This window comes from Anguilla anguilla, chromosome 3 (assembly GCF_013347855.1).
Source record: "Anguilla anguilla isolate fAngAng1 chromosome 3, fAngAng1.pri, whole genome shotgun sequence".
Classification (NCBI taxonomy): Eukaryota; Metazoa; Chordata; class Actinopteri; order Anguilliformes; family Anguillidae; genus Anguilla; species Anguilla anguilla.
In genome coordinates this window covers 14,405,202-14,419,562 of record NC_049203.1, presented here as the reverse complement: position 1 = coordinate 14,419,562, position 14,361 = coordinate 14,405,202, and the positions used below count along the sequence as shown (strand labels likewise).

At 45.4% G+C, this 14,361-nt stretch overlaps 1 protein-coding gene across 1 annotated transcript in view; it reads right to left on the bottom strand.

The window, feature by feature from the left end:
* LOC118223137 (synaptopodin-2) overlaps positions 1-9,171 on the bottom strand; it is a 28,403-nt gene extending 19,232 nt beyond the window's left edge. The window contains exons 1-2 of the mRNA XM_035409313.1: positions 9,015-9,171; positions 1,050-2,606 (exon numbers count right to left, since the gene is read on the bottom strand). Coding sequence (XP_035265204.1) covers positions 1,050-1,266 — 217 coding nt within the window. The 5' untranslated portion in view covers positions 1,267-2,606; positions 9,015-9,171. The remainder of the gene's footprint in view (positions 1-1,049; positions 2,607-9,014) is intronic.
* Positions 9,172-14,361: the final 5,190 nt, after the last annotated feature.

The following is a 14,361-nucleotide window of genomic DNA, read 5'->3' as shown; positions in this document are numbered from 1 at the left end:
TATTACAAGCGACAAATCGTGCCGCCAGCCGTCATTCGTTTAGAGAGTAACCCAGGGCATCTCCCCCTCTTCTCAGGGGAGGAGAAGTCCTCTCATTAAATGGACATGAAGGAAGAAAAACACTAGAGAGCTCTTCCAGATAACCCCCAGCAGGTCAAAAGTTACCAGTGGAGTGCAAGATCACGTGCAAGAAATGCATTACTGACAACATTTTCCTCTCTCTCACTCCTTGCACAAACGTATTAGCATGGATTCGCTTGATTGTGTGAAAATTCTAAACGAACTATCCAGATGAACTCTTATTTTCTTTACTGAAAAATAAGGATAGAGGCTTGTATCTGTTCCTTGTTATTTCCACTATTTAAACAAGTTCAACTGTCCAAGTAACTGTATAAACCAAGACTGGTTCACTCCTACTCTAGATTGGACCACAGTAGAATGTTTTTTGTTTTTTAAGTATATTGGCACATTGGTACAGTCTTCAGCTGTCATTTATGAGCTCATCAATAATTGTGCGTAAAATGTCAGATCACATAAATGACTTGTTATGGCTAATTAAAGGGTTAAGAGCGTACGCTGGTATAAAAAGCAGACACAGATACAGGTCTCCAGGAACATGGTTCTTTAGGGATATAGGGGAAGGCAGTTGGGGAGACCCTGAACACCAGGCTATGCGATTGAATTGCCGTCTCAGATTCTCTCTATGTGTTTTTTTTTGAGCATGGGGAAACGGTCTGTTTTTGTGCTTAAAGGCTCCGGGCGGTTCTGTGACGAGGGTGTGTCGGCCCGAGAACGGTCTGCTTGCTCCATCTGTCTGCCTCTGCGGTCTTTTTTAACGCAGTTATAATTCCCGAGACATGATGAAACTGCACAGGAATATTCACTTGACCCTTGCGAATCTGTTAAAGGTGCAAATGTATTAATTGCCTGTTTCGGAATTCCATTGTTAACATTGGCGCATATTGATGCCAAAGAATATGCGTTTATCTCCAGTTTGTCAGAAAGGGACATTAGCCAGCAGGCTGAAAGGTAAGTGAAAACGTACTCACCGGTTTTTCGATTGGTCTGGGTTGTACCAGTGATCACTGCTGGCTTCACCATGGCAACCCTGCTGTCTTGCCCTTCCCCCCTTGCCCTGTCCTTCCACAGGGGATCGGAGCGCAGTGCTGGGGGGCCCTGCCGTCCTTGCAAGCTCAGGGAACGACCAAGGGTGGTGGGTCCAGCCCCGGCAATTCCACACCTGACCAGCTGGTGTCCTTCCTCCATCTCGGACCCAAAACCACGACCAAAGCTGAAAAGCAGTGCTGTGCTTGCTCAGGGAACGGGGTCAGCCGCAGCCCTGTTTGCGTCTGCGTCTATGTCTGCCCACGTTCCTGCGTCTGTGTCTGTGGAGAGCTGTGTGCTTGAGGAGCAATCTGCCGTGGCTGAACTGTATCCGGATGTGAAAGAGAGCAGACAGAGAGAGTAGCTCAGTCTCAGAGAGTAGATCAGCAGAGAGTAGCAGGTCAGTCTTCAGCTCTGCATGGCACTTTCCCTCTGCAGGAGCCCAGCGCAGATCTGCTCAGTGCGTATCTTGGGTCTGCTCTCAGGCTTCGGCTTTCAGTGTATTTAATCACTAGACCCTGTACAGCAACCAGACTGATGCATCTGGAGCACACTTTCAATTTCTTCTGTGATTTTTTTTTTTTTTTTTTTTTTCAGAATCCGACAGGACCTCCCAGAAGATTTTCCCCAACAAAGCTCACTGGACAGATTCCCACGGCAGGCTGCCAGGAGTATTGCTCAACGGCGATGCTCCCCCTTGTAGCTTCAGTAATACTGGACTCCCATCCGCTCGCGAGCGATCGTATTTGTGTTAAAGCGCCCCTGGCCCACTCAAACGAACAAATTTCTCTTCCTCTCCTCAGGAGAGAACTCCAGCTCCTCTGAGTATTCTTGCTTCTCCGAGTGTCTGGAGGGCTGGATTATCTTCCTCCACTAAGTGCAGTTCGGCCTTAGATCCTTCAGAAGTGTCCTAACATTTCCCAGTGCTTTTTCTTTTTTTGGAGCGGGACAGTGTTCCTCTCGATGTGAGAGTGTGCTCTGTGCTCTGTGTGCTTTTAGGAGGTCACTCCAAAGAATGTCACATTGTTTATTTCTTTTTCCAGGAGGTTGGAGCTTAAGAGTGCGATTCAGCGGCCATTTTGCGCCAAATTCAGAATGAAGAACGTTGCCTTTACATGTGCTTGCTGGCTTTGTTTGTGATCAAGTGTGCAGAAAGCACACTCACAGTAGTGCCTCAGATGAAGATAATGATGAATAACACCTCTTGGAGTTGATTTTTAAGCGTTTGACATTAGGCAGTGTTGCTGAACCAAATTCCTTTTTTCAATACCCTGACGCTTTAAAAGTTTTCTAGTATTTTCTTAAATGTCTATTTTTGTCTCCCTGCCTTAAAGGGATGGTCTGACATGGTTGTTGGAGCAGTGTTCGGAGGCTCAATCTCCTGAATGTTCGTGGAGCTTTATTTTGGCATTTAACTTGGATGGGTATAAAAGTGGCGGTGGTGCAGGTAAGTCCGGTGTAGAATGCCCTGCACAAGGTTCCTTCACCTACACCACAGACACCTGACAGACAGAAAGACACAGAGAGGTTAGTGATGGCGTTTCTTCTGTGGGTGAACACAATGTTTCTCAGGAACCTGTAGTCCTGAAATCTAACTGTCACATTGTGATTTAATGAACGTGTGACCAGGGCGGTTGGAAAATTCTGACCCAGACTTTCCCTGCTTGGGATTTAGAGTCCACCAAGATCAGTGAGACTGACTGCATTTAATATGACTTTCATGGGGGCATCAAATAAAATCGTTTGATTCCAGAGTGACATTTTTTCCTGACTGTGCTTTTCTATTCCATACTGTTATCTACTGTGCTGTGCTATGCTGTGCTGTGCATTGCTTGCATTGAATGAGCCCCACGTCAAGATTCACCAACACAATGCTTTGTGTTGTGGTCACTATTCAACTTATACTCTCTTTAATGGCCTTTTCTTTTCAGTGCAAAAACCCATCACTCCTGCTAAACACATGGCCAGGTCAGGAATACCTGACACTGACGCCCCAGTTTGAACAACATCATAGGTTTCTGCTGCTCCACACAGGAGAGGTGTGGCTATGCACCAAAACTACCTTGATAAACTCATTAAAGGGGAGAGAAGGAGTCAAGGCTTAGCAATAGAGTCAGTTGGATAAACTTGGCCACCTCTTTAAAGGGGAGGGGGGTGTGGTTTAGTGACAGATTCAGCTGGATAAACTCAGCTAACTCCATAAAGACTTGGGGAGGGAGCTTTAACAGGGAGGTCAGTGAGGTCAATAGGCTTTAAATGGTAAAAATGGGGTTAAACAGCCAACTTCAATGACAAAGAACAATTTCAGCTGTACCATAAATGCATCGAGGCAGATAACAATGTCGTATTTTTATATAAAATTCTCTCCCTCCATCATCCCTGGTAACAGTTTTGTGAAATAAAGTTAATATTAAAGATAATATTCACATCCTGTGCAGATGACTGAAATAGATTCATTTCCTGCTCATTCTGTAAACAATTTATGGGTAGAGCATAGTAAAATAGTGCAAATGCAAAATAGTTAGGCACTTTTGGGTATCTATATTGAGCACTACACATTTATTCTAAAAAACTATGCTTTTCTTAGTCACTTTTCTTAGTCAGTCTCTCTATCTCTCTCTCTCTCACACACACACACACACACACACACACACACATCATTCTTCCTGTATTTGGCATTTGGTTTCCCTTTCATGGAGTCTGGTCTTGGTAATGTGGAAAGTGGTTAGCAAAGTGGATTTGCTGCAATGAGATGCTAAGCTGCTCTGGATAACACCAAATACTGAATGAAAAGTGAATCCTCTCAGAGCAAAAGACGAGAGCTGGGGTCAAATTACATTTCAGTTCAGTCAAGTCAGGAAATTAATTTACATTCTATTCAATATTTGAAAAGTCCTTGTTGAACATTATGGGCATTTTAAAATGTATTAAGTCATGGTGGTGTGTAGGTGAAAATTGGTGGATTAACCCAAGTGGCCCTTTCAGAATTTTATATATGGACTTCTGTCTCTTGGCTAATGCAGTAAACCTCCCAGAAGCAAATGGCTGTGTTCATTTGCACTGAGACTAGAGCACAGGCCTGACAAATCAGCTGCCCGACTTGGGCAGTTTTGCTGTGGGAGATTTTGAGCAGACTTTGCGCTTCCTGAAATCTAGATGCTGAAGACTGGCAATGTGTCAATTTGAACAGACAATATGAAACTTCACCTCTCAATAAGGCACTTGGTTGGCCAGTTATATATGTATCTTGAGGTCATAATGTGCCTTCTACATGACAAATGGTTTCTTCACAGGAAATTCTTTTCTGATTTATTTTTCTTTTCTTGGCATCGATTTCTATTACAGGAAGTTCATCAAATTGAACGGACTGGCCTTGATTTTTTGAAAAGGAGGATAAAGCCTTAATTTACTTATCTGGGGGAGGGAGTGATTGAGCGTTTCTGCTCTCCTGCAAATGAAACATGACGGCCTCCACATAAAGAAACTGCGGACAAATTTCCCATGACCGCCTCATAATTATATTAAAGCACCACACAGAGCAATGCAGTGCTTCCCAGCCCTGGCTACATGTAACTAAAGGGAATGCATTCACCATGGGCCCCTTCCCCACCCCCACCCCCACCCCCACCCCCAACTAAAAATGTAGCCAAACACGTTAACATCATGATTACAAATGACATTAATACGCGTCCAAACAAAACTGTGTAAGCCGTAACTGATGCGGTGCGTGCCATTTGTGCAGTGAATTATATTACCGGATTGTTTCTCAAACACACAGCTCTCCACAGATGTCTGCTGTTGAAAATTCCCTCCTCCTGTTTGGTTCTGTTCATCTTAACCATGGTCTGCACCTGTCTCATACCTGTAACCTGTACATGCTGTTTGTACGGCTGCTCCCTGTGTTATGATGCCCTGTTGTGTGTACCAACAGTAGCTCACCTACAGCCTGTACCTGCTCATTATGCGAGAGGGGGCGGGGCAAACCTAGGAGGGGGCAGACATGCCTCAACCTGATGGATACCTCAGGATCAAAGCAATGGACATGAATAGCCCAAAAATAGTGCTCTGCCAAATGCCAATGCTACTGCAACATTCCAGTAACATTATTACAATGTTTCTGCAACATTGAAAAAACTCTCATACATTTTTGCATGCATCAACAACAATCCTACAATCCCCCTACAAAATGCCTTGATTTCCACAAAACAGTGAACACCCCGACAATCCTTCTACATCTTTCCAACAACCCACTAGAAGCTTTTTCCTGCAACCGTCCGACAATGTTCCTTCAGTCCTGAAAGGGTCTTGAGAGATTTCCACAGCGGCGAGCTCCAGGTGACTCACTCGCGCTCTGGCGCCACAGACAAGCTCCTCCACGGAAGACTTCACATGCGGGAGGGAAAACCAGGGCAGAAACAAGCCCCATTCAGCGAGAAAAACAGCCGCATTGTGTGGACATGCGGTCAGGTGAAAGACCTCTCTCTTTCTCTCTCTCTCTCTCTTACTCTCTCCCTTTCTCTGTCTCTCCCCCCCCCCTCTAAAAGTGTGATTTCTATCAATTAATCTCAGCATTCCTCCGCCCACCCTCCCAAAACAAATTCCACCCACCCTCACCAACCCCAGACCCGAGGAGAAGGAGAGATCTTACACTAACACATGGGACAGAGTAGGTGTTATTCATGCGGCAGCCAACAAGTTCTTTGGGAGAAATCCAGCTAACTGCACCCCCAAACCCCTTAGGCCCTCTCCTTAAGTGTGTAAGCCGGTTCTAGTTCCCAGTTCTACAAATGGAACAGGGTTTCAGCCTCCTTGGCTTTTGGGGATAACAAAATGTGTCTCCGTGGTTACATAGCTCTGAAGATGTGCTGTGAGAATGCGAAAGTCAACAAGGGGGGAGTGTTGGGGTGAGGGGGTGGAGCCAGCTGAAAATGTCCCGGAGGGCTTCAGGTAAGACCTCCCAGGTGCTCAGGGTTGGAGAGGCATCACACAGCGAGCTGACTGCTTTATTTAAGCCTGTGCACTGTTCTGGTTTTGACCCTGTTCTGCCCGCGAGACGAAATGCTGGTGTCACAGTCAGGGCTCAGCAACACTTCCCGCCAATCAGCGCAATCTTTGGCAGCCAAACTTTTTGTTTTAGCGTAGATCAAACATTCGCAGATCACAGCGGTACTCATTATCTGTAAAATCATCTTTGTCATCACGCTACCCCCGGGCAGGGCCGGTGCAGACAGAATTCCCATGAGTCAGTGCTCCAGGGCAGAACAAAGGAAACAGAGATACATTATCACTCTAAATACTATGCACTATTAGTCAACTACGGAATTACTGTAGATATATCTTTGTGATGTTTTAAAATATTACTGTCATTACTGGCAATATTACGGTGGTGCCATACAAATTTCATAATGGTTATGCTGCTGTGATGCTGTAATTGTTTTATTGTGATGTTGTATAAATGTCATTGTGACGCTGCATGAATGTTACTGCAATGTTGCTTTTTTCGGTATATAATTATGATCATCTTATCTGCAAATTCAGCTTATTTGATCTATGCCACACACTCACGCACACACATACACACACACGCACACACATGCACACGCACACACACACGCATGCGGTTTCGCGGGTCCTCGGGGAGGCCGAACCGTGTCTCTCAGACGATTCCCTTCAGGTCTGCTATCCATTACCGCTTGGCATGCGCGAGCCGTCCAGAAAGGAAAAGAGAAAAAAAACGCGCTAACGGTTTTCAAAATGCAGCGCCCGCTCCGGCTCGAACAAAGCCTCATTCAGGACCTGCGGCCGCGTCAGAATGATACAGGGTCCCGCTTCAGACCTGACATTCCTGGTGCTTAATTCTTAGCAGGCCGTGGATAGCGAGCGTGCACCGGCTTGCGCGGGGCGATGACGGACGGGCCATCACAGGCACGGATCAGCCTCAGTAATGATATTTTCTTGCCCATTCAGGAAGCGCATATCACAGGCTATCGATGGTTAAAGAAAAGGACGTGGACTGCAATGTGAGGTTTGCCGCTCCTCTCTGTGACTGTCTTCTATGTAGAGGCTCTCCAGGTGTAAGACTAACCGCAAATGTTCTAGCTGAACGGAGTACCAGCCAATGCTCCATCTTGCAAGATTAACTGTTGTGCTCCAGCTAGTTTATGTTAGGGTTAATACAATCCTAAAATCCCTTACCAGTTCCCTAAGCATTATATGCATTTTCTGAACAAGGCATTATTCAACTAATATCAATTATGTCAACCCTGGGTGCATATTTTTTGTCAGAATTAAATCAAATAAGCAAACTGCCAGCTGAGTCTGCCATAGTTAAAACTCTAAAACTGTCCTATTTCATATTCTATGTATTTGAAGATTCCAAATTCTTTAATTCCGCACAACAAAGTTGGTTGTATTTGTATACAGTAGGTACAGCATCATATCTTTGGCTACATTACATATGGACAGCTCAAAAGACAACCACATAGACACAAACCTACAAGTCACCAGAAAGACAGTGTAATGAGTATGTACTGTTGCACGTCAGTTTGCATTCACATGCATACTCACATACGACTGCAGATAGATATTAAAAATGTTACACCTCATCAATTTTTAAAAAATGAGCATGTGTTTTGCGGCAATTGCTACCAGGCTCCAGGGGCATGTTCCTGCCCTGTTTGCAAGAGTAATGACTAATGTATAAGCCATTACTGACCCACCCGGCCCCTGCATCGGATATGCCCCTCTACTGTTTCACCCCAGTGTTCTGTTACAAAAGCAATAAAGAACCCCAGACGGTCACGGTCAGACGGTCACTGACTGATCCGGTGGTCAGGCGCGCGAGCGTGAACGCGAGCCACACTTTTACCGCCGCCCCCGAACTCAGGAAACGAAACTTCGTTTTGCACAGGAAATTCTCATCTTGCTCCTACGGATATTTTTATTTTTACTTTCTCCAAAAAAGAAAAATAAAAGCGTAAAAATTAGGTTATTTCACTACCTTTTGTACCCCTGCCCCTCCGCACACACACACACACCCACCCTGTAACAGACAAACACACACACACACAAACACACACACACACACACATGCTACGGCCAGCACGCAGGGCCCTCAGTCTCCCGCTTCCTCCCGCTTTATCCGTGTGTTTGTGCAGCGTCTGGCGGGAAGGGCCATTCATTTGTCACTCCTGCCCTTGCGGGGGCTCCCGTGTTTGCTCCTCGAGACGGCGGCTGTCAGAAACCGCGCAGCCTGTTTGCACAGAGGCCTCCTGGCCCCGAATCTGGAACGAGTTAGGGCCAATCACACGCTGCCAGAGTGTGTCCGCTGCACTTAGACGCGAGAGCGCTGTGATCCAGTCCACACGATATGGGGACAGGGGGAGATAGATCAGCCTTACCTCTCTCCCATGGGACACACACACACACACACACACACACATGCGCGTGCACTCACCCACACACACACATACACACACTCATGCACACACACACCCATACGCACTCACACACACACAGAAACACATGGCAAAAGCCCTTGAGGGAAACTACTGTTCTGCCGGGCTACATGCACAAAACTGTTGAATGCCCCCATGAATCACGCTTTAAAATGGCCAGAATGTTCAAGTTGCACACATCAAAAAAAGAGCAGAGAAATTTGTATCTGGTTAGCTGGAGCTTCCCCAAGTCTCCCACAACACGCAACTTCTCCTACAGCTTCTGGTGTATGCATCCTCTGTTCCTACAACACAACACACTCTTACTGCACTCCAGTATGACGCTGCTCTACAGACAGTTACTGCACATACGCGTGTGCGCAGTCCAGCTCCAGGACAAACATCCCGCTGCGTCTCCAAGCTCCGCTCCCAGGAGCAGCCGTCCCCGGGAACAAAGGTAAAGGTGTGGCTTACCTGCGGAGCACTGCCGTCCGCACTGACGAGTGGAACCGCACGGGACAGAACTGCTTCTTTTCTACCGTGCCTCTGCACCTCTCCCACTCCCGCGCGCGCTCTCTCTCTCTTCCTCTCTCTCTCCCTTCCTCTGTTTTCTGTTATTCTCTCTCTCTCTCTCTCTCTGCACCTCTATGCCTTTCTTTTCCTCTCTCTCCGTCTCTCTCTCCCTCGCTCTCTCTCTCTCTCTGTCTCTCTCTCTCTCTCTCTCTCTTCAGACAGGGGAAAAGGGGGTGTGGATCAGCAGCACTTGGAACACAGAGACCCTTTGTCTGGTTTCCTCAGGCACACTGAAGGCATTATGTCCTTATAGATTTTCATATTTAAGGCACGGCTGTTTGATGCCCCCCCTCCACCCACCACCCCAACCCGCTCCCCACCCCCTGTCCCAGGGTCATCCATCTTCTCACCATCTGGGATGAAAAACAGACGAGCGCTCGCTGTTTTAAACCAGAAGGAAATAAAGGAAAGGTTTACAGAAGTGCCCATGCTTGGGGAACGCCTGCTTTTTTACTGTTCTTGAGTTATGATTTATGAGTAATGAGTTATAAATATGATCAGAGAGTACAGCCTCTGGAGGTTGGGAAATGGGAGCTTGAAACATAGTTCTGTATAAAGTGATGTACATTACAAATGATTTTTGCAGGGGTAGTTTGCTACTAATTACTTCTACATTACTACTAATATATAATAATATAAGTCATACATACAGACATTGTTGTTATTGTTGTTACAGTGTAGACACACACACACACACACACATAGCTGGTTTTCTGGGGGATTTCTCTGGTCTTCTGTGAAAACAGTTGACTGTAAACTGAGAAGCAGAGAGGTAATGTGACTGATTGTCTGCATTTAAACTTGGGGAATTTTGGCAGTTCAGTCGAACCCTCATCCTCTGTGGTGAGGGGAACAGGGTGTGTGAACCCACGCATCAGTGAATGGCTGCTGTGTCAAGTTTACATCAAGTGTGTGTGTGTAGGTGTGTGCTTGTGTGTGTGCATGTGTGTGTGTGTGTGTGTGGGTGGGTGTGTGTATGTGTGTGTGTGTGTGAGTGTAAGTGTGTGTGTGAGCATGTGTGTGTGTGTGCTGTGATCAGGTTCATTTTCACCGTAGAGCCCTAACTGCACCCTGCAGACCCTGTGACATGCCGCTGTTTGTACATACGTTATCAAAGCCACATGTGAAAATAGCAGTGCTCCTACATTTCCATGGTAACCCAAGGCACGATGATGCAGCACATGCATCAGGAATACGCTTCTAAGCGATGACACGGCCGTCCATCACAGCACTGCCATGTCAACGAGAGTTTGTTTAACAGCTATATTTCAACCTTCCACCAACCCTCACACCCGTCCTCTCTCACTGGGGTACAAACTGGTTTTAACTGTTAGACCCCAAAATTATGGAGTACAGAGACATCCCCTGAATTGTAGTATTTATCATGTAAAAACACCAATTTTGAGATAGCATTTTAAAACAATTTGAGAAAAATGTGTTTTTTTTAATTCAATCTTAAGTTTGAGTACAATAAATACAATTTATTTTTATTGTATTTATTTGCTCAAAAATTTAATTTAATGTTTCTTTATTTTATTGAATTTTTGTAGTTATTTTATAGTTCATTGAAATATGTTTGCTTCCCTTGTTTAATCTTCATTTAATATTTTTACTCACTTGCTGTTTGTACTATTTTAAAACAATACTAATAATAATAATAATAATAATTATTATTATTATTATTATTATTATTATTATTATTATTATTATTATTATTATATGTCTCCTTAGTAGATCTCGCCTCTGAGACCATCTGCAGGCACATCTCTGCCCAGCCCAGAGCCTCTCTCCGTGGGGAGGCTGTGTGGGAGAACTGGGCCAGGGGAAATTCTAGCGGACATTCCATCCAATCCGGGCTTCTCTTCCCAGAGCTCTCGGTGGAATTTAGAAAAAAGAAAGTGATCTGGTTAACATCGGCCCCGATCCAGCTCCTCCCTTTTTACCAAGAAGCGTTATTAAAGACAATAATAACCCCAGGGCGCAGACATCACACAGCACAGGCCTGGCTTTTTAAAGTGCCCCCCCTCCTCCCCCACCCCCCTTGAAAGGTAACTGAAAATATTTAAGTGAAAGTTCAAAGGGACGGCTTACACACAGCGTGTCAGCAGGCAGGGAAGGGCTGGCAGACACAGGTGTCCTGGCTTTGTATCAGGGGCACGCAGTGATAAAACAGCTACAATGATGCATAGCAGCATGGCTGTATCAGCACAACTTCCGCTCTTTGTTTACCTTTTCTCATATGAATTCAGCAACATGCTTTCAACCGATGTGACTAACGTCGTTACTGCTGCTAATATCTATCAGGCCGACTCAGGTTGTTTACTTTGCTCCAATGGAGTAGCAGCAGTGCCTCACCTTGGAACTGAACCTGCAACCACTCCGATGCAAGCCAAAGTCTCATTATGCTCCGTATATGCGTCATGTTTATGCTGGTTCCCATAGTAATGAAGCCTGATCAAAACTATGCTAAAGCCATATCTACACCACTTTTCCCTCACAAGTTTATGTTGATGCTTTGCATCTGTTGAAAGTGAAAGTAGCAGTCATATTTTCTGTAATAAAGAAAACGCAACTAAACATACAGTCAAATTGGTGGGATAACTTACTTGCAGGTATCACACCAGTTATTCAATACGTATGGAGTATTATAATTGTGAAGTCACCGACTGGGGTTCTGCTCATATTCCTATATCCAGAGGGAAGGAGAAAAACAAACACTTTATGAAGGGTGCCCAGTTCAACTGACCCCTTGCATCCAAAAGAAAATTGGCCTTCTGTTGAATAATGCTGAGCTGAGTGTTCCACCAATTCCACCAAGTTCTTAACCCCTCCCCTTTGTCCTATCCACTGCACCACCCAAAAATAGATGACTTTTGTTTTCCATTATGTCTGCTTTAACCAAAGCACTCCGTGCAGGCATACATCATTTATATGTGCATGTGTCTCCCATAATCAAAGCCTTCCCTTCTTGATGAGGTGCAGTTCAAACTTCAGAGGGGCAAGAGGGAGCCTTGCGCTCAAATGTTAAACACACTAATCTAGACAGAGGGAAGAGACCTCATCAGTCCCTTTCTCTGTCATCACATTTCAGTCAGGCTCTGCCCCCCTCTAAAAACATCCAATCACAAAACGGCATGAAAAACTTGGCCAATCCCTTCATCCTCCTCCCTTCCCCTCACCCTACTTATAAAAAACAGCCAATCACAAAACAGCAGGAGAGTAGCTCAGTGAGTCTGGAGAAGGCCTTAATCTAACTGGTATTAAAAGTGAAATCAATTACCAGAATCAAAGGACCCTTCACTCTCTCTCCGGCTCCTGTTCTAAAGCAGGACCTGTAGTCGCATGATTCATAGCCCCTGTGAAGTGATAAATAATGAGGTATCAGACGTGATAGCAAATGCAAACACATGACCTAACCGAGACATTGTAATTAAGCCCCATACATCAAGGTCTGTGGCTGAGAACGGCAAAAGCCCTCGCTGCCATGGCACACAGGAAACGTCTGCAATCACTCGCATAAAGAAACAACAAATAGTGAATACATAAATCACAATGTTAGGAACTCGATTTTCAGAGTCAGCTACAATGCTGGCTTCAGCTCTCCAAGTGGTTTTTAAGTGAGTAAAATTAGCACCCAGAACTACTCTGATATTCTCAATAGTAAAAATGTAAAGGTGAACACCACAATGGCCATTGGGACAAGTCCACTATTAAACTGGACCAGTGATTTCCATAAGCTATCTGAAAATATTGTAACCATAAGGTTCAATTACAAATAAATAATGATAAAATAGCAATATAGTGCATTTTTATCATAAAGGCTATCAAAAATAAAGGTCATCAAAAGCCATACTCATGTAGCTGGGCCAATTAGTTAATGCGAGATTTCTTTATGAAAGGCGTGAGGACATATCTGCTAAATATGGGTGAATCTGGGAAGGTGTACGCTGTTGAAAATGGAAAATGAAAGCAAGTAGCACCAGACAGTCTTGTTATTCTCCTTGTAGTTGTGCTGATTACAGCACTCTAATGAAGCAGTTGAAGTGTGAGACTCACTGACTGAATAAGCCCTCCCACTGAGTGACATTAGAGTGGCAATAGAGTGGTGACAGAGTGGTGACAGAGCGACATTAGCCTGTAATTAGTGAGCTGCATTAGAGTATCATTTATGACAAAGCATATTAGCTGAGCTTCTGGGAGTGGCACTAGAATTGCATTGGAGTGGCGTAAGTATGACAAAGTGGTATCAGAGTGTAATTGGTGTAGTATTTTACATAACAGTGATACTTCATTGATGGTATAGTGCCATTAGTGTGTGAGAGAGGTGTTACTGAAACATTAGAGTGGTGTTAGGGTGCTGCATGAGAATGAAGGTGGAGTGCCATGTCTGCCTGACGGAGGCCTCGGCCCTGTCTGCATTCCTCCTGATAAATTTTAGCGTTTGTATGTGGGTGGTAATCACCTCTGCAGGCCAGAGGAACAGCTGAGCTGATATTACCCAGCATTCCACTGTGACAGGCGCAGGGAAGGATGTTGATTTGTGTCTATCAGTCTTTCAGAGGAGAGGGAAGACGGGGGAAAACCCAACATCTCCCCACACTGCATTCCGCTCGTCAGCAATCGGTAGCATTGCTGGGACAGCAGGCATGACAGGGCATTATCCCCTAACTCCCTACCCCCAAGAAACACACATAATTTGGAACATAATCCAACAATGGCTTGAACTCATCATATCTATCATCGTAGTATAGACATTTCCATAGATGGAGCTGGAGCGATTTTTATAATTTATTTGACTTTGCTTTAGTTTCGGTCATGGTTGCCGGTCCTTACAGCCTTTTGTCACACCATGTGAAATACGATGTCTGCCACCGAATTCGCTGACATCACCGCCAGTGGAGGAGAGCTTATCCACACCCTGTGATCTCAAGCACTCCCTCCTCCACCCAGCGAGCTGGCCTACATAAGCTCACGCCGCGCTAATCCCTCCAACTGTAGCCGTTTCGGCATCGGTTATCTCCGCTCCCATGCGGCAGAAATAAACAGGGCTTATGTCAGCTTTGAGAGAAAAACTGCGGAGGAATTTTCTCTCGTGTGCAGATTATAAAGTTCCAGCGGCGGGCGGGCGGGCACTTCTGGCAGCGAGGCAACGCCGTTTGCGTGGGAGAGAATGGAGGGAAACGGGCGGAACGCTTTCCTCCTGTCCGGTGTGGGGGGGGGGGCGGCAGGAGGGGGGGGTGGGGGGGTG